At 42.4% G+C, this 21,203-nt stretch overlaps 1 protein-coding gene across 1 annotated transcript in view; it reads left to right on the forward strand.

Moving 5' to 3' along the window:
• POC1A (POC1 centriolar protein A) overlaps positions 1-15,926 on the forward strand; it is a 59,079-nt gene extending 43,153 nt beyond the window's left edge. The window contains exons 10-11 of the mRNA XM_010573082.1: positions 3,003-3,143; positions 15,790-15,926. Coding sequence (XP_010571384.1) covers positions 3,003-3,143; positions 15,790-15,888 — 240 coding nt within the window. The 3' untranslated portion in view covers positions 15,889-15,926. The remainder of the gene's footprint in view (positions 1-3,002; positions 3,144-15,789) is intronic.
• Positions 15,927-21,203: the final 5,277 nt, after the last annotated feature.

Genomic DNA, 21,203 nt, shown 5'->3' on the forward strand with positions numbered 1-21,203 from the left:
AGGGTAAGCTAGGTCGGATGTGCTTGTTCCTAGAACTGAATATTCAAAGACCTTGGTCAGTTGAAAGGCTCCCTCTTGGAAGTCACACTCCATGACACATTGACATGGTTTTTATTTGCTGGCTGGATGTGTCCCTAGTTTAGATAAATGAACTAACTCTGAATTTGGTTGCTGCAGGCATTAGCTACAGGTTATCTTCTTGATGATGATGGGCTGTAAGGAACCTTTTCAAGCAGCTGTGATGTTTGAAATGGGGCAGTATGTCATATTGCCATGCTTCTATTTTTAAACGTAGATCTACTTCTATTCTTGGGGGTGTTGCCACCATTCAGAGTGCCTTCAAGAGCCCCCATGGGCTTTGTGGAGGTGGCTTGCTTGGCTTTTCATGGGGAGTGGTACATAGTCTGTGAGCTGATCAGCAGAATGTGGCATCTGTAACAAACAGCTGCTTTTGCCCCTGGCTTCAACTTGATAGGATGGACCACCTGACCCCTAAAGCATTGGGTGTGGGAACATCTATGCAGTACTGCCCTTGCAAATATACCAGACTCTTAAACTTTGTGGACTGTGGCAAAGAGAATATCAACTCTGAGTTCAGCCCAGCAGCTTTTTATGAAAAGTTATCTGACATATGCTATAAAGATAGAGGGAGAAACTATGTTGGTACAGTCAGTTTTCTGCTTCTGTGAGTCAGCTTGTTCTAATGGGTTTTGAAGTGGATAGCTCATCATCATTTGGGGTTTTTAAGTGCAGGTTGTATGCAGTGTTAGCTCACTCAAATTTCTGCTGTGCCATGATTGATTGGCCTAAAGTTACATCATCAAAATAGGATAGTCAGCCTTAAAATAACAAGAAAACATGCTTTTTAATGCTAATTACCCATTGAAAAAGCAGTGTTCTGGGTTTTTTTGGTTGTAGTTTAAATTAAAACAGCAAATAGCAGCTTTATAAGGCCGACTTTATCTCATCTCTGCAAGACCATATTTTAGTTGATTAAATCAATGCATTGTTGAGCAACATGTGGCTCTTGGGCTACCTGCAGCACAGGAGTAGTTTTGAGTGTGGCTCCCATGCTGATGCTGTGCAATGTGACCTGGAGTGTGGGCTGTGTTGGCCTAGGGCCTGTAGATAATCCAAATTATCCAAGCAAGTGGGAGGAAGCAAATTAGTGGAGGCTGGTGTGGCTGGTACCACCTGATACCCAGCTGCATCCCAAGCCTGTGGTATAGCACCAGTGATGCCTGTGGAGCCGTTGTTATATGTATCCTTTAAACCTTTCCCTTATTTTCCTGTACGTTGGGCAAAAATGGTCTTGTGATGCTTGGTTGTATGAGGATAGTTTGGTTGGCAGGGTCTGGAAGAATGGTCGGCACTTACTAGCAGTTAGTGGGCAACAGCAAGCCATTCTCCTGTCAAAGCCTTCTATTGCCGCAGCCTCTTTTCTCTCCTGCTGAGTCTCTAGCTTCCCTATGTAGTCACACTTTGTTGCAGTACTTACTGGGTTTTTTTGCCAAACTGTTGGGCTGGACCTCAGCCTTGGTAGCCTTTGTAGCCTAAATCAGTGACTCCAAGCAGCAAAAGGTGTTTTTTAAAATATATATTTATTTTTTAAATACATATATTTTTGTGTGTGCATGTGTGTATACACATACGTGTATATATATCTTCATAATGCACTAAACAGTTTTGAGTTTAAAGTTATGTGATCTGGTCTAAGATCTTGTTGCAGCTTAGTTGCACATGTGCATACACATGGCATCAAATATAGAGATGAGCAGGTAAATCAGTACAGTGCTGCTGAGAACTGCCTTTATAGTAGTGCATATGAGAGAAGAGGTGGAAGCAACTCTTCATTTCTTGCTTAGGAAAAGTACATATGGGAGAACTTTGAGACTATTTTTCAATCTGTCAGAATTCCTTGCTGCTTTGATGATTTGCAAACTGCAGTCATATATGTGAGTAATAAGTGCATGGGATGGAGCTGCACCAGGCATCAGGCCATGGAGAACTATGTTTTGAGTGCTGTGATCTTGGCTTCAGATTAAAATCTTCTCCGTTAGTGTAAATTGAGAAACTTAAGTCTGCAATTGCTTAATCAGTTGGCTACCTTGTTTAGTTAGATAAACTTCCCTGAACTTCTACTGGCAGTAATGCAGATGAATAATGTAAATAGTGTTTGTTCTAGAAGAAAGATACCATTTTGAAAGAGGAGAGAAGAGTAAGTTCTCTAGTAAAGGTCTGTGCTTTTAAAACTTAATTTATTCCGAATGAAATATTCAAGCTTGCATAACTAAAACAGTTGAAGTTGAAATTGAAACTTCAAAGTGAACTTGTTCTTAACCTCACTGAGGAGGGAAAACCAGTTCAAGATATAAACAAAATTAAAATGACTAAATCAAACCTGTCTGTTTTAATGCATATTGGAACATCTTGCTTTTGCTGAACTTAACTACAGTGCTGCATCCTTGCCTTCTTACAACTACCAAACATGGGGAGAGGCTTTTACTGCACTGCTGGAGTGAAATAATTGGAATCCTCTCAGGGTAGCTTACTTAATTCTTATAATTTGGATGTAGTACTTCCATGTGGCTCCAGTAAGTCTTCGTTTACCTGTACAGTCTATGCCTGTGTACCACATGAGCATGCCAAAGCCCTTTCCACATACAGAACTTGAACCTTGCAGGATTGCCTCGAGATTGTTGTCTAAGGCTTGCCTTTCCTGTTGAAGGTTTAAAAACAAACAAAAAACACACACAACACCCCCCCACACCCCCCTGAAAACAAAACCAAAAAACCCTCCACCTGGTAGACACAGACAAGTCTGCAGCAGCTTTTCCTTTTCCAGCTGTGACAAGAACAAACAATTCCTGGTCTCTTTTGCCATTTTTAATAGCATAGACTGTCCCAACATAAACTGTTCTTTACTCTTTACCCTCCATGAAACAGCAATCCTTCTCCAGTTGTTTGCATTGCAATAGCAGATTGTCTGTTTATTTTCCTAGCAATCAGAAATGGATTGTGGTGTTCATCTTAAGAAGGCAAAACCTCAGGATTCTGGTAGGAACCATGCACAGCAAGAGGAGGAGACCAGTCTCGCAAATACCTTGGAGCATATTATGGGACAGCTGGATATTCTGACACAGGTATGATTTGCTCTTTAATTTTGCAATGAAGAAGGTACCTCTGACTGGAAGAATTGGGAATATTTTGTAATAGTTTCATAGAATAAAAGTGTGGCTAGTTCAAAACCTCCTGCTTTTTAGTAATTTTTTGATAATTCTGTCTTCATCTGTTTGTCAGCTTATATGTAGCAGTTCCCTCGCATCAACTTCCAGCTCAGGCCCTGCTCTTCCCCTAATTCCTTTATGCCGCAGTGTAGTGGAGCACTACTTAAGCTAGCTCTGGTACCCTGTGCTATTAGCCAAGGTTTATCTAAGGTGATGCCTAAAGGAGTGGCTGGCATTAGGACACTTTTGGTGAGTAATCTGTGTCTCTCTTCCCTTCCCCATTATACTGCAGTCTATAGGTTAACTCTGTTCAGATCCTGCTCCTTTCCCCCACCCAGCACTCACCTACACAGTCCAATTTCTGCAGTATTCTCTTCCATCAACAAGTCTAGGCCCTTCTGTGCCTCATCTCTGAAACATGCTTTTCACCCACAGCTAGCAAACAAATAATCCCTTGCTAAAGCGTTAACATACAGTTCTTCCTGAGAGTCACTAAGCAATGCTTGAATAGTACCAGCTGTTAATGGTGATCATCATAGTATGTGTTTACTTAATAAGAATGTGGGGATAGAGCTGCTTTTTGTTTAACTAAATAGCTGCTCATGGCTCCTGTGAAGAAATACTATTTCTGATCATTGTCTGGGGCTGAATTTCATTGTGTATTTTTGAGATTTGTGAGAAGCAGGGAGAAAGCATGGGATAGTAAACATTGGTCATCTCCTGTAGATGAGACCATGTTTGTAGGATGGAAAAAGCTGTGTGGGAGGGTTTTTCTGTGAGTTTGAATGTTGTTTCTGAGGAAGAACAAGCAGGTCTTGAACACATAGTGTTGAACATACTGATTACTTGTCCAAGTTAGCTCTGCTCTTGAGAAAGCAGTACTTGTCAAAAAGTATAAGATGATGGGTTGGAGGGCCCATCAGGGGATTGAAGTAGGGCTGACTTAGGGATTTAAAAACATTCCAGGACTACAGACAGTCTAAAAAAAGGTAGGGTGAAAACCAGGAGGTATTTAAGTTTATTTGGCAAAAACACAAGAAGGCACTTTTCCTGTGATCTCTGAAATGCTGAACACTTTGCAGGGGGGGTGTGTGTGTGCAGATTTTGTATGACATTGGGCCCTCATGCTTGTGAGTAAAATGCAACCCAGTGTATACACAAAATACTTTATTACTGTTTTTACATCTCCCTAGTAAGTTTGGAATGTGATCTTTATCTTTCATTACATAAATCAGATCCACACTTTTGATGATGGATGTGTAATGGCTCCATTTCAACTTCATAGGTATTTAGAGGAGGCAAATATTGCAGTAAACAGTATGTGTAGGATTTAAACTAGATATAAGCAATGCAAACATCTCTCTCAAAGATATTGTGTAACCATAGAAAATTCCAAATGTTGTTTTAAACCTAGCAGAAAGAGAAATTGAGATCAGTGGGGGAGGAATAAATTAGTAGGTTATAGGATAAAATTGGAAATAGGCCTGAAATAGTAAAAAACCAAAAAGCTGCCTTGAGCAACTCTGCATTCAGCAACGTTTTACCTTTTTTGTAGCTTTTTTGCCATCCTTGAAGTACTTAATTTCGCATTGGTTTTAATCTTTGTATGTTGTGTTTTGTATTAATATAATGTATTTGTACAAGTAGGTGATCCCGACGCACTGTTGAAATGGTTTCATAATTCTTCCTTTTCATGCCAAGGTTTTGATATTTAGCAGTGAAACAAACCAACACCAAACAAAGTTAAGCAAAGGAGCCTGGAAGAAGTTGTCCTTCTCAGAGTAAGGGAGGAGGTTCCTCAAAGAGGAGGGATGCAGGCATGTAGCAAGGCAGAGCTGTGGAAGGTAACTCTGGAGGGCATTTGCTCGCATAGCTAAATTTTTTTTTCCAATGCTGATGGCCTGTAACAGAAGGGAATGCAGCTCCAGTAGAGCTGCTATTACCCCTCTTCCATGCAATTAGATGTTGACTGGGAGAAGCCAGGGCATGCTAATTGCTAGCAGAGAGCCAAGTGAAATGGAAATAGTGGCTGGTGGTGTTGGGTTGGTTGTCTTTCCTAGCCATTTCTGCCAAAGCACAACTGGGTGCTGCTCTCCCCAAGCAGCAGATTCAAAACAATGTTGTGTGTTTTATATGGCAGCTTTGGGCCTGCTGACTTCTTTTTGTGAAAGGACGACACCACTACTTCAAAAATGGAACAAAAAACTTTCATAAATAACACATAACAGGTGTCAGTATTTTTCCCTTCTTGAAGAAGGGCTGAGGATGCTCCTAGTGCTCTGTTATAAATCATTGGTTCATAATTCCCGAGTGTTGCTTGTTTAAAGAGAACACTAATGGCATAAGCAGGGTCATACAGTTGAAGGGAAAGGACAGAGTCCCTGTGATATTCCCAGAAACCCTCTATTGATACAGCCATCCATATTATTTGTTAGCTCCATGGGAGCTTGGGTGTATTTCTGATGTGATACCTTGAGTTCCTGTGCTCTTTGTTCATGTTGTAGTTTCCAGCACTGTGTTAACATGATGTAATGTACCAGTGGGGGAAACTTAAGGTTGTGATAAACTACTTTGGGAAATTATGCAAATATAAACCTAATTTATTTTCCTAATATTTTTTCCGTAGCTATCATTTCAGGGTTTATCATGTAAAAGTGGGAAGGAGAGAAAATACTTTCAATTTCTGCTGAAAGAGGTAATAGTAAGACATCAGCTGAAGGCTGTCATCTTTTGCCAGTGCACAGCTTTTGTTCTGAGCTGCATACTTGAAGCTGCATTGTCTGCCACTCACCAATTATCAGTACCTTCCCTCTGTTGACAATAGATTTCCAGATGAAGTGGGGTGTCATGTACTTAGAGACAGTGGGATTGTTTTTATTCTATTAAGAGTTCTCTTCCTGCTAGACACCAATCGCAAGTAGCTCTGAGGCTGTACAGGCATTGTGCCCTGTGCAGGAGGATACACTTGAGCAGACTTGCTCCTTCAGTTAGGTACTTCAGTTCTTATCAGAGAAAGACGGATCAGAAGAAACTAGTGGCTGTTGTATACCACATCTGGCAGTAACTGCTGTAGTAAAGAGATATGGCCCCCTCAGATTTACAAAGCTTCATTTTTATCTTGTTGACTTTGTGCTATGATTTAATTCTTTAAGGTTTTGGCAACTTTCTTTAACCTGGTCTTTGATTAAGTGAAACCTTCCTCTCTTCCTCCTCATTAGAACTCTGTCTGGACATTTTTTGTTTTACTTGTAAGGAAGTGGTCTAATGTGAACTGACAGTCTTTGTATTCTTTTCTAAATGTGGTGTGTGTCTGGCCGTACTTCACATGCAAATAAAGAAGTTAACGTTTGTCTGACTTTTTCAGAAGAGTAGCACCTCCTTAATAATTCTGCTGCCTTGAAGGATGGAGTGAAGTTGAGACCCAGACACAAGCCGGTTGTTTCCAGTAGTTTTGGATTACTTAAAGATACCCTGGTGCCTCTTTGTAGGAAAGCAGGCAATTCAAATCTGGCAAAGGAATGAGGAAGATGAGAGTAATAAATGTACAATATAGGTGTTTTGCTCCTCCCTTTCCTGCAGCTTAATATCTTGTCAGTGTCTCGATGTTTAAAAAGCTTGTTTTTTACTGGCATTTCAGAGATGTGAAAAGGAGAAAAATGCAAAATGTTTATCAATTATTTTTTTTATCAAAGGCTGGATCTCAGTATCTCAGTTACCTATATGAAGAGGTAGGCTGAATATTAAAGTTTAAGGGAAAAACAAGGTGATTTTATCTCTTGGATAACTTTCTGGAACAGAAAGGTGTTTTGACTGAAACAAAAATGGAACAGATATTAAGAGTTTACTTGGTTCAAATGTATTTTCTGCACTTGCAGCTGAACTGCACTTATGAAGGATGATCATCTGTGAGTAACCATCTTGCCTGCAGTGGAAAACTTGCATTTGCAATGATCATCTTCAAAGAGTTTGTATACTGTTGCCCTCACTCCAAACACCTGCAGCTGCCATGTTCACTTTGTTAATCTGTAGTACTGGTGGGCAGTGGGCACTGAGGCAAAAGCTGCTGGTTTTATGTGGGAAGAAAGATGTCTGCTCCAAACAGAGTTCAGAATCAGGTTAGCATAAAAATTCATAAACAGCTGTGATAATCACCCACAGGAAACAGCTTTATATACTTCCCCAAACTAATCTTGCATTGAAGCTGGGAGAAAACAACACAGTGAAATGGAGAAGACTTGATAAATCTGTAAAATAATCCATGCCTGAACTGAAGGACAATCTAGCTCATGAGATTAAAGGATTATTTCACTCCAGAAAAGATTGCAGAGGGAGGGAGGAGAATTTTTTAAATTAAATTCTTTAGCATAAAAAAAAGTCTTGGACACAAGTGAGTTGCTTTTTAATTAAAACTGAAAATGTTTGTGTGTATAATACTTATAATGAAACCAAGTAAAATCAAATTTGTTACTCCTTCTTTTGAGATGTGGTCTCCAGAGCCTGTGTTGGTGAGGAATGAATGTGGCCTCTCTTCTGAGATATATTGAATGTAGATTAAGCAACTGGTTTAGTAGAATAAATGGTGTTATGACTTCAAGTAGTTACAAGTCAAGAAGAAAGATTGGGGGGGGCGTGTGTGTGTGTGTGTTCATAAGTGCTGCTACCTCTGCCTTGTGCAAATGTCTTGGTTTCTATGTTGCTCTTAATACCTGAACACAGACTGGCTACAGGTGGACCCAATGTATAGGAAAAAAACTGCAAGCAGTTTTTATTCCAAAAGAAATGGTTTAAAATCCAAAACACTAATAAAAAATGTTCCCATCTGAAAAAACTGTGAAATGCCAGATGAGCTTGGTTTTTAAATCTTAATTTAAAGGATGTAGAGGCAATTTCTCATGAGTGAAAACCATCTCTTGGAGATGCAGTAGCTTTGATCTCTTCACTCAAAACAAATTAAGTACCCTGGTTGTTGCCAGTCCTCTGTATAATATCATCAGAGCTACTTTTTTTCTGAAATTTACTTCCAAAATATGCTTGTTACAAAATCTCCAAGTCTTGATGCAAGTACATTTTTTTTTTTCTAAGACTGCCTAAGTTAAACACACTCCTAGGGATATTGTTATATTAGCAGGACACTGTGTAAAGGCTGGCTTCTTAAAAGTGCTGATCATCTCCCTGGAGGTCCACAGGACCTTCACCTTCTATTAGCCTTCAATGGGGAGGAATACTGAACACCTCCCACAATTTGTGTTCACAAGCAGACCTTGAAGATTAATATAAACTGTTATTTGGCCATTGGGTACCAGCAGCTGGGTTAATTTAGATGAGTGATTTGCGTACTTGCAGAGGTAGATTGGGTGGCAGGGGAAGGATATGGGAAGTCTTTGTGGTTGGGGGAGACCTCTAGTCATTTGGGGTTCTAACCGCTATATTGTGCAGCTGCTCTCATGGTACATGCTTGGATATTTTGTTGTAGCTCATCATTACTTGCTGTGTTTTCATACTGTGTGGAGAAAGTTGAAGACTCCTGACTCCTTTTGCTGTGCTAGTCTTAGCCCTAGAGGCCTAGGAGCTCTGCACCAAGGAAGCTGCCTGTACCTGTGCAGAAGCTTGCAGCTATTCCTTTCCAGAAACTTGCAGATCCAATGCAAGTGCCATCAGTTTAGCTTTGGCTGATCAACTGTCAAGACTGAAGCAACAGCAATGTGTGATGAAATATTTTTAGTAAGAGGGCTGTAAATGGAAAGGCTCAGTTACAGATGGCTTGTGTGCCTTGTGTCCCCACACTGTGCAGAAGAAACTGGCAGAGCCTGTGGCTCATCTTCTTTGTGGCTAGGATTGATTTAATACAAAGAATGCCCTTTTCTGTCCTCCTTTGGTCACCGTGATGCTGGTACTGACCATGCTGCTTGGTCTGGCAAAGCAGGTCATACTAGAATTTTCAGGTACTCTTGTATGGTTTTCTTACTGTAAAAAGCACAACAAGCAGTGCAAGTGATAACTCGTTGCTGTACTGAGTGTACTGCATGAGTAGACTTGAGTAGACTCATGCAGTAGACCAAAGTTGCTCCTGTAATTTAGTTAAAGGGTTGGTCAACTGCAATTCAAGCATCTGTAGAAAGTGGAGTGTACTGGGAGGTGGAAGGAGAGATGGCAGTTGATAATCATAGCATGGTTTGGGTTGGAAGGGACCTTAAAGATAATCTAGTTCCAACCTCCCCTGCCATGGGCAGGGACATGTTCCACTAGATCAGGTTGCTCAAAGCCCCGTCCAACCTGGCCTTGAAAATTTCCAAGGACGGGGCACCTGCAACTTCTCTGGGCAACCTGTTCCAGTGCCTCACCACCCTCACAGTAATAAGGAGGGATTAGCTGAGCAATACTGGTTTCAAATTTTATAACTACCCACTTCCTTCTTGTAGTGCTTTGGGCTGCTAAATATAAAAAATTCTTTACTTTTCAAGTAATCCGAGTAGCATGTGTCTGGCTGAAGAGAGCTGGTAGGACTAGGAGCTCTTGTGCGCTGCACTAGAGAACAGACATTGAGGTGGTTTAGCCAGATGACTTCTTGAGCAGATCTGGAGTTCTATGTAGAGATCCTGATGAGGCCAGGTTAGTGTTACCATTTGCACTTCTGCAGGCATCATCACGTATTCCTAATCCACGTGACCCGACTGTGACTTTGGATGAAGGCACAGAAACCGTGTTGAGGGGGCTTATGGGACTTCCAAACCCACAGCTGTACAGCAGCACTAACTGATAACATTCCTGTCTAGCCACACTGGAGCTAAGTGTTTTGTAGTAGCAAATATAAAAGTTTGTGGAATTTGAAGCATGCTACAAAGTAAACCCAGGAAAATTCATGAAGTTGCATTAAAGATTGAGAGGAAGACTGAAGCACTACATGAGCCTTATTCTTCATTCTGAAGTAATCAATACACTATCTGTGAATCAGCCTGGTGTGAAATATTCTATGCAAATAGGCTTTGTGAGAATTTGCCTTAGAATCTGCATTCAAAGCAATTGAGATGGTGTGGAGCTACAGAACTTATTTTAAATGTCTCTGGGGTAGCAGATCTTGTTTTGGTCTGAGCAGATAAGGAGCTATCATTTCTTTAGAAATCATTTCACATTTTAAAAGAAAAACAACAAACAAAACCCACCTTAATTGTGTATTTGATCTCTGAGATTAAGGCTTTGGCCAGTAGAGTAAGTCTAGTCCCGGCATGCGTTTGTTTGCTACATAAAGTGTTAATACCTGTGAAGGCTTCATACCTTGTTATACTCTCAGGTATGAGGCTTACTTCCTCAGTTAGTCTCAACTGCCAGCTTTTTGCTGGAAGTGCTTCAGAGCATACTGAATGTCTGTAGCCATTTCAAGTTCCATCTCAAAACTGTGTTAAGATAAAACTTGTACATGATGAGGGCAGTCTAGCTTTCTTCAAGCATGTTTAGTAATAGCAGGGGTCTGTTTTGAGTTTCACTAGATGCAGTTGCTGAGATTGAAGGGAGGCTGACAGCAAGTCAGGGCAAAACTTAGTACTATAGGAGGAAAGGCTGCTTCTCACCAGGCAGCTTCATGCTTCAACCTCAGAGTGACTTGTGCTGCACGAGTTCTCCCATGAGCCTTTTAATCTTGCAGCTGAAGTTTGGTATTTTGAATTATTGTTGGTGGAAGGAGTTAACTATGTGTTCTGTAAAAGGTAGGTAGGGCTACCCTGGTGCAAACCCTTCCTGTGGTACTTTATTTCACTCATTGGATTAGTTTAGAGAAAGGGCTCCCAAGCTTAATTTACCTGGAAACTTGCTAATTTCTGTCTCTGCACAGAACTGCGTATACATTCAGGACAGCATTTAGCAAGTGTTGGAGGTGCCATTTTAGTGAAATGCATACAATAGCTGGGGTCTCTTTTGAATATTACTCAGTTCAAGTGGTGCATTTGAAGGTTGGCAACTGTACTCCTTTCTTGCAAGACTGATTTTACTTTCCAGTATAGTGCCAGCAGGTCTCCTCAATGCTGTGCAGCAGCTTGAGATCCAAGTGTCACAAATTTGTGCCTTAGAGGTATATAGGTGCCTCTGAACCCACTCCTTAGAGCTTGCTCAGGAGAGACCCTTGGATGCTAAGGGAGCATTCCCATGATGCAGTTTACTTGCTGTACTTCTTGGTTGTGTTTGGGACTAAAATCCACTCTGCAGTGACTCTCTTTCTGGAAAATCAAGTAGCCTACAAGAAGTTACAGCTGGGCATCTAGCTCTTTGAAAACAAACCAGCGTTGGCCTCAGTCTTTACAGAGGGGAGAGCTCTTAAGCCTGCAGCTCCGGGTCAGACTTGGTAAGTCTCGTTCTTCAAATCCACGGACCATCTGTTGTCTTCATTGTACCTATTGAGAGGCATCCCTAAGTCTCCTTGTACCAGCACAGTGGAGTCGGGAAATTGAGTGCATGGAAACTTAGAAACTTCTGCATTTGTTGCTTGTTCTTTTGCAGGTGTGTTTTTTGATAAATTGTAAAGAAAATGCTGTCTTCATAAATTAACGTGTCAGATGGGAAAGAAAAATCTGAAGAGGTAGTAGTGTTTTTTCTTGGGCTGATATGTTAGTGCCCTGCAAAATCTTTTTTAGCATATGCTTAGAAAAACTGGTGGAGCAAACTTAAGAATCTTTTTATTTAAGTAAAGCTAGGAAACTACTTCTGCCTCCTTTGAGATCAATGGAGAGAGTGATTTTACATTATGAAATGATGACAGGAATAGAAGTGCAAGTGTAATACTTAGCCTGCACATAGCCAAGAGCATATCTACTTTGCAGCTGGTGTGCAGGATCGTATACCTTGTAGGTTGAGCCTGGCTGTTACCTCATTTGAGTAACTGTAGTATCAGTACATGTTTTTGGGGTCCCACAATTACTGGTCATCAACCAGAGCAGTGCTATGTCCCCTGTGCTATTATGTATGCTAACTCAATCAAAGCTGATGCGAGTGGTGTACTGAAAAACCCATGTGCAAGCAGGAGCTGCACCTTTTTGCTTGCAGAGCAGTCATCCCTTAGCAGGGTGAGCCTAACGTTATTCTACTGTTCCTGTGCTCTTGTCAGCTTTGTCCCCAGCTCCAGGTTAAGTACTGCTTTAGTTAATGAGCAGCCATCTGTTTAGGTGGATCTCTATCTCCTGGCAGAGAGGCCCACCACTGCTCAAGAGGGTTGCTGATGGTCTCTGCTTGCTCTAGACTCTGCTTTTCAGGTTTCCTTTGGCAGTTGTAGAACTGGTTTCTGTTGGCATTCATTTAGCACCTGGTTCCCCTTATCTGTAGTCCTTGAAAGAGGCAGGGCTGATTGTCCCTCCAGGACCACTGCAAAAGCCTCAACCCTGAGGCTAGTTGTTCTTAAACTGTCTCTGCTACTTAATCAGACAGGGAAATGTCCAGCAGGGACTAAGCAAAAGATACTGATGAAGGCATCTTGGAACAGCATCACAAATCACTATTACTTGGGTTGAGAGAGTAAAAATAATATGGAGGAATAGCATAGGGGACTTGTTATCAAGTAAGCAAGTGTGACTATTGGGTGCTTCAGTTTAGGTGTCCTGGGGGAGGATGGAGCTGAATGTTCTCCAGAACTTAAAAAGTAAATAGGAGATAACTTTTTTTCTACATAGTTTTTCATTAATGTTTCCAAAGAGAATAGCAGGGTTTTTTTCTAGGCTAAGTCTGCAAAGGTGAATGAAGACAAGTGTTGCAGGAAGTCTTGGTGGAATTGATTTAAGTAAGTTTTCTTTTGTGTGAAAAATTCCATATTCTGTTCTGGTGTCCATAGTAATGCTCAGTATATTACTGTAATGTCAGAAATACTCCTTAAAAAAAAAAGAAAGGTTGATCTTCCTTCTCATTTAAGACTAAGCTGTTATCCTTCTGCCAATTTGAGCCAGGATTTTAATAAATTACCCAGCACTTTACTCCCTGGTGCGTAATGGAGACATGTACTGTGCTCCTGACACAACAGGAAGCCCAGATCCTGCCACAGAGAACGGCTTGAGTGCGAACCCAGCTCCAGTGAATCCTCACTGAATCTGGCTAACAGTATTTTCCTCCTTGGCTTAATTGTTCGTTCGTTATCTTCTGAAAAGTAATAGCAAAAACACACAGGAGTTGAATGGGTGCAGTTTAATTTGCCTACCAACAAGGACTTGCTTTATGAATAGCAACATGGAAATACTGTAAAACTCTGTCAGCTGCTGATAAAGGGGCTTTTCTTTCATGTGTAAGTTACAATATAGCACTAATAGCAGCTGGGCAGTATTTGCGCTTTCCCTTACCTTCCAAGGATGTCAGATGCCCTGTGTATTTTGGGCATCATATATTCAAGTCTAGATGGCTGTAGTCATCAATTCCTACTTTGGACTTCCTGGATTTAATTTCTGACTGCTACTTTTCCACTTTTAGTTTCCAAAAAATACTCACTACAGGTTTTCTGTGTATACTTACATGCAGTTTCCATTCTAATAAACATTTTCCTTACAGCTTTTTCACAAATTCAACACTTCTGAAATCTGCTTTACTTGTGCTTAGTCTCACAGTGCTGCATGTAACAACACTTAACTCGTATCAGCAGGATCGCAGTGGCAGTTAATCATGGAATATAGAAACTGCAAGTAATCTGGGGTTTTGCTTCTAGCAGGGCAGTGTGACCAGGACATTAATTCAGTTGATTATCTTTCTAAAGGGAATTTGATGCAATGTTTCGCTCTCACCTTTTTAACCGAGTCTTGAGTTACTAGTTCTTCTTTTTTTAAATGGAAAAGCAAGGATCCCTACTGCTCTTCATTCTCTCTCTGGTTGCTTGCAGGATAAGATCTTTGCTGTAAACCCCTAGTAGACATTCAGCCTGCTGTGTTCTGCCCTGAGTAGCTTTACTCCTGACATCTGTAAGACAGCCACTAGGCAATAGTGTGGCTTCATAAGAAAAAGGACTAAATCCTCTCTCCTTTGAATAGACGGGAGGGCTCCTGCTGGCTCTGGGGCACCTGGGATGTTACCTGCTGGCTCTACAACTTTTCTTCTTGTTCTCTGTGTACTGCAGTTCTTGTGCCTCAAAGGGGTGGCAATAGAGGAGGAAAAAACTTAAATGAAGCTAGTGCTGTAGCCCATGGGAATATTTAAGTAATTCAGGGTTTTTTCTTTCAGGTGAAGCTTTCTACAGTTGCAGCAATGCTACATTAGGCAGCAGGGGTTAGCTCTTCTGCCTTGTCACAGGTCAGCGGTACATGTGCAGTAGAAGTAAGCTTTGAACTATGTTTGGGGAAGAAAAAAAGGACGTGTTACAGTAAATGCTATGATGCACAGCCCCCTCTGACTTTGTTGATACGTGATCTTGCAAGATGGCTTTGCCATAGCGTTTGGTGTTGTTTTTTACTACATCTGTTTTCTCCCCCCCCCCCATTTGTCTCATTCCCCAAATCATTTTACAGGAGACTTTTTCCTAGTCTCAAGTGGCCTTAGCCAAGCTATTTCCTCTCTTTGTGCTTTCGTTTCCCCAGCTGTAAAATGGGGATAATGAGACCTGCTTTCTTTTGTCAAGCACTTAGATGTGCTTACGAAATGTGCTATTAAAAGGCTTTCTATGTATAACTTCTATACAAACAGTGGTTGTCCAAGCTTATTTGAATTACTTTATTGAAGTCCAAGGTTCTGAACATCCTTTGTTTTTAACAGAGTATGTTATTTATGCATTAAAAATGCTCAAAATGTGAAGATATTGATTATTGCTGATAAGTTTATGGATATTAAAGCATTAAATCATCACTGCCTATTATCAGCCATTCCGGTGTCTTTGGAAGCTGAAAGTGGTTCTGCATAGCTAGGTCCCTTGATTACCTCGGAGTGATCAATAAAAGGTTTTCAGCAGAAGCTTTTATTACCACGTGGTTAAAACATTCTTCCTGTGCATTCTGTACATGATGACTTCAGCTTGAGGAGAAAGATACAACAGTTCTTTGTGGGGTAACTGGATTACACAAAAATATTTAGGCATTATGTTGAGGTAGATATCACCACTTTGGGTTTCAATTCCCCTCCATCACCTGTTGCAGTGCCTTATGTTGGGAGGGTTTTCTTGCTTGTCATTGTGCTTGTCCAGCAAGTTCTGTGTGTTTTAATTGCAGCAAACGGACAGCTTTCAGGGTAAGGAGGAAAGAGTCAGAAGCAGAGAGGCAAAATCAAAGCTAAAACTGGGCAAAACTGTTCAAAACCTCTGTCTCTCATTAGCAGAAGAGTGCCTGGTGGCTCATGAACGTGGAAGGACAGAACCTGTCTGTGAAAGGAAATGCAGAGCCCAGTTTGAAAGCACTGAGTGCTGGAACGGGTGCTTGGTGTTGTCTGCAGGAGAGCTTTGTGCCCGCCAGCCTCTCCAGTTGTATGGGGCTCTGCCCTGCTAAAATGCTGATACTGGAGTTACAGCCCTGAAATACCTCAAAATACTCCTGTGAATTCAGCATTTTATTACCCACTGAGAGTACAGTACGTGGCTTGTCTTTGTGAGCAGCTCAACAGCAGCTTTAGTTTTGTTTTGCAGACTGTTTCCATCCTGGAGCAGAGGCTGACGCTCACTGAAGACAAGCTGAAGGAATGTCTTGAGAATCAGCAGAAAATCATTCAGAACAAAATGAGCTGATTTCCTGAGAGAAGACGGGAGCTGAAGGCGTTGGGAGGTTTGAGGTTGTTTGTGTTCCTAACAGACTGCGTGTGACTTGCTTTAATGATTTTGAGCGCAATCTGTTTTTCAATTGGAATGTACAGTTATTGTATCTGTAAATAAGCTTTGTTACTTTACTAAAATAAAAGGAATATTTTATTCATAAGTGTGGATAATGATTGTGATCTCCTGTGTTTTCCAGAGATATAGTAGCCAGCATGTGGTCTGAGTATTAACTAGGAATGTTGCATTTCTCCTGCCTTTGGTGCTACTGAGTTAATTTTAAAATGTTTAAATGTCTTGGAGCTTCCCTATGTTTGGCATAGGCTGTATTAGGCTTGTTGCTGAGGTGTGTGCTGGCTACAGGTGACAAGTAAAGAGCTCCCAGGATAGTTTGGGCAGTGGGAGTTCACCTCTGTTCTCAGACCATAGTGAGCAGGTGAGGTCCCAGCGCAACTGGCACCTGGGGAAGGGTCTGTCTCACCTGAGTACCAGGTGGTGCCTGGCAAATCTGACAAAGAGCAGTTCAGCCCCTGGATGGTATTTGTGCAGCGGTGATTAAATCCAATGGTGGGATTTAACCTGCTCCCTTGTGCAATGTGTGAAAAAAAAAAATTGCTTGATGCTGGAAGAGAGGCCCTGGCGGGTAAGGCGCAGGGTGGATTCTAAGCGGATTTTGCTTTGTCTTTGTCTGCTTCTTAAATTAAAGGCAGGGTAGAGGGAGAGGAAAGGCAACCAAATAGCAGAATGTTTGGTCCATTGTGGAACTTCCCTCTTCTTGCACCGGACTGCCTTTAATTTTTGGTCATTTGCAGATGTTTTCACAGTTGAACAGCTCATCACTCGCACCTATGGTCTCACCCTGCTCCCTTCATCGCTCCTCCTGACTTTTTTCAGGGCTTTCGCAGGTGTTCAGTATGTAGCTGCACAAGAATTTGGACTTCTGGGAGATCCTGTTCTCCAACACCTCTTCTGCTAACACACACTGGAGGTCTCCTTCCTTGCAATAAACTGTTACCCACATTCCTGGAGAAATGAGCTGTGGGAACTTGAGCACCTCAGGGTTAATGAAACCCCTTCTCACCACTGTCTGTCTGACCTCTTCAAACAGGACGGCTGCCTCGATCCCTACCCTTGGTGGTCCCTCCTGCTGCCACCACCTACCAGCCTCGCACAGCTTCCAAGGCCCCTGTCTCCAGATGTGCTGTGGGCATTCTGGATACTTGCCTGAGGACTGGCTGGCATCCTTATTTCACATGGGGCTTAGCAGATCTTAAGGCCAGCCCATGTGTTTTTGGTTTGGGGTTTGTGTTTTTTTTTTTTCTTTTTGCACCTGTTTCTGTTGCACGCTGTGTCTGCTGGTACAGTGGATCGATAGCGTTAATACTCCTCATCCCATCTGGGTGAAGCTGTTTGCATTCCCCTGCCATCACCAGCAAGCTTCTGGTCTCCTTCTCTCTGGGTATTTTCTACATCTCTAAGAACCCCTTGCTGGCATTATCACAATATTTCACTCTTCCATTTGTGGGAGGCTGAGAGCTTTCTCATTTCCATGCGTATTGGGTTGATTATAAATCTGAGTTTCTCTCTGCTCTGCCACAGACTGTTTGTTTTCTGTTTCCAAGCTCTGAGTCTGATAAATCATTATTTTCTCTTAGATTACACTAATGGAATCAATTCAGTGATATTCTTCCATGCTCTTGCTATAAGCTTTCAGTGGCTTTCTGCTGAGAGACTGACATAATTTTCATTGAAATGAGCTTATGTTGTGATGCGGGTAGGTGGGGAGGAGGGGACTCAAAGGTACATGAGGCCAATTTGCTGCTAGGAGAAGGCTGTTCTTGCCCTGATTTGCTGCTGCTGAAGTGATGACAAAAATAAGTTGCAAGAGCCTAATTTATCAACTTGATCCTCAATGTTGTGGACTGGCCTTTGGGGTGGGGGTGTGGAGGGGAGAAGAGAATTTAAGCTGTTCTAACCTTCATCAGTTTTTAAGCTTTGCTTTAAAAATAGCTTTTGCTTTCTTTTAATGTGTAGTTTCTTAATGTCTTAGAAACCACAGAAGCGATTTGTATATAGTATTTTAGGGAGAATGGCAATACAAATGACTAGGGCACATTCGATATAGACACTTTTTCTTTTTAGATGTTCTGAGTGAATCCATTTGAAAGATGTAATTGTGCTTCTGAAACAGATGAGATGCTCAGGTGCTGAAGGGCAAGCTACAGGGATGTAGGGAAAGTTGCTTTTCTGCACTCAACTTCTTAAAAGCACTCATTTGATCAATACAACACCAGGGTGTTGTAACCCAGGGTGAGTGGGTGTGGGGAGTTAGGAGGAGAGGGAATCTAACAACATCTGTATGATTTAGGTGGCACGAAAGGTAATCTGAAGGGAATGTCTTCTTACAGTACTATCCATCTCAAGCATTTCCTTGTCTCAAAACCCAGCAACTTGTGCTCTCTTCATTTCCCCTCCTTACAACCTCTTACATGGAGTAGGATTATCAGGACTTAAAATGTACCAGCGCTTCTAAAGGGTGGCTATTGCTTGAGAGGCAGGCAAGGTGTGGAAAATACAAGATTTAAATTATAATCCTTGTACTTGAACATTGAGCGATAACCTCAAAAACACATCTGAGGAGTCCAAATCCTATTGCCTATCTCATCCCTAGACTCCATGCTTAACTCTATCCACTAAGCACCACGGGTTTTGAGTGCTGAGAGGAGAGAGGAGCCTCCAGAGCGAGTTAAATCTACTTTTATTTTTACACTCATGATCTTTTTTTTGACCCAGGGACATCTGCAGCAGCTGAATTGTGATGCTGTTAACTCGAGGAGCAGTGGAACAGCTGAGCGAGGAGGAGCACGTTGTCTGTATTTGGGCTGACGTTGCTTCTACGCCATGTGAGGATATACCCTACCTTGAAAATGGCTTGCGGTGAACTCTGTGCACGGGGAGGCTACGAAGAGTTAAGGATTTTGTTTTGGATCTCCAAGGCTTGCTTGAAGCCAAGTTCTTAAAAAAGTAGTTTAATTTGTTGCCATTACATTTGCCAGACATATGACCTCACTAAACTTTTAGCAACAGTTCTTTGTGCCAAGATTGGCCCCTGGGGAGCCTGGCGCTGCTGCAAATGGCTTTTTGGCTGCTATGAGTATGGAGCATGTTAAACATAACCGTGATCTGTGAAAAAGTAAGAATCTTCAAGTGCTGCCCGCTTTCCTTCCTGTCTGGGAGCTGGAACTGGACAGATACCACAGCAGAGCTCATAACTGAATAGGCAAAAACGCCAGAGTGTTGTGGTATTGACTTTTCTGACTGGGGAGCAAGATGGCCAGGAGCATCCTCTGCCCGCAGGGTTGTCACTGGACATGAGTCCGCCAGCTAACTAGAAAATAAAATCCAACTATGATCTAAGTAGCTGGGCTAAAACTAGCCAGCCTCATGGTACAAATCACTTGTTATATAACATCTTTAAAGAGCTGCTTTTGAACGAAATGTTTTTTGAAACACGAGTGAGTAGGAGGGGAGGGAAGTGAATTGTTTTGCAAAGGTTTGTCACTTGTGACGTGAGAGCAGGGCTGCATTTCTTCTCTTGCTTTTAGAAGTGGTTGATCTCCAAGTGCTTCTCAAATGGCATGACCTGATGGGCTGTAGTTTTGGGAAGAAAATGCAAAGGGAAAGAAGATTCTCATATTGATGCTCATCTGCATATTTAACCTGGATTTAGCGTGCTGTAGGAAGTCTTATGTGTGTCTCTGGGAAAGCTGGGATCTATTTCTAGCTCTGCAACAGAACTGCCATCGCAGGCAAACATCACTCTTCAATCCTCTGTTCTCCTTGTCAGGGGAGATGCATATAAATTACTTCCTCTGTCGAGGTACAGGTTCTGTGGATGGAGAGCTCGTTAGAGATTTGAATGTAGTGTGTCAGGGAAGAGAGAGGTGGGCTCACTTCCAGAGCACAGGTCTCTAGCATCCTTTATTTTCTCCTTGTAGCACAGCAGCCGGTGCTGCTGGGGGATGTGTGCTGAGCGCCTTTCTGCTATTCGGCACGAGTGATGGCTGTCACCTAGGGCTTCAGGTAGAGTTTGAAGTTAACTGGTATCGCTTCTGAGCAAAGACTGGGGGTACGTGCTTACATCAGTGTGTTGGGAGAGGGGGCTGTGGGGTGGTTTCTGGTGGGGGAAGAGCATTGTGAACAACTGGGGATGTTCTGGCAGAGGGTAACTCATTGTCTGCTTAGCTGCAGCTGAGACAGGCCAGGGGACCACTGCGTGAGGTCATGAATTTGCCATCTGCAAGGAAGTCTTTCCCCAGTGACCACCCTTAGATTTCTTTATACTCACTCCAGCCCTCCAGTCCTTCCTCCCTGATAACGCAATACAGCTGGAAACGCACTATTTTGCTGTCACAAAACAGTCTGAATCAGTGCCGTGACCCAGTGCCAAAAACCTGTCACCTCCATTCTCCTTTGCTGTTTCTGCTCCCTGCAGGCATCTTCCATGCAGCTAATAATTCACTGCTGCCTTCTGGACACCGGTCAAGCTGAGGATATGGTGATGCTCTGTGCGGCACGATGATTTTTCTGCAAATGTCTAGTGAGGAGTGCTACAAAGGCCGATCCTGCTTAGTCCAAGAGCTTGTGGCTGCATGGAGCACGTGCTGTTGGTGGTAGCTGTTCTTTCAGCCGGTGACTGAAGGGGTTAAGCTAAGTAGCTGCCTGGGTGGAGCTCCTGCATGGCCTCACTTCCCTCTAGGGTGGCTGCTTTTGGCAATGTTTCTATCCTCATGTTTGCACAGCCCTGCTGTGCTAAAGGCCAGAACCGACCTTTGGTGGGCAGATCTCCCAACTGGAGAGAGAACTTCACTGCTCAGCTGAAACGGGACCGTCTTATGGGCCCTCCCAGCTTGGAAGTGTGCCGGGCACCATGAGATCCTCCTAGGAGGAGAACTTCCTTGCACATGATATGGGGTGGGGGGGGCGTGTAAGGAGAGGAGGGTTGTTGCTTTTCACCTTCTGTGAATCCACTCTGCCATGTGTAGATGCCATAACAGCAAGAAAGGTTCTGCCTGCCTGCTGCTATGCTTGGTCCATATGGTGCGGCAGGTGCCTTTGCTAACCAGAGTTAACCAAGATGGTTTTCATCCTGTGAATGCCTAGAAATGTCTTTTTTTTTTTTTTTTCTCCTCCTCTCTTACCTCCTACCTTCCAGTTGCTCAGCTTCTCCGAAAGGCTGTGGTTGCTTCAGGGGACGTTGTTCCTTTTGTCCTGGGGGCAGTAGATGTTGC

This window comes from Haliaeetus leucocephalus, unplaced genomic scaffold, assembly GCF_000737465.1.
Source record: "Haliaeetus leucocephalus isolate CR32 unplaced genomic scaffold, Haliaeetus_leucocephalus-4.0 Scaffold2, whole genome shotgun sequence".
In the NCBI taxonomy this organism is placed as follows: domain Eukaryota; kingdom Metazoa; phylum Chordata; class Aves; order Accipitriformes; family Accipitridae; genus Haliaeetus; species Haliaeetus leucocephalus.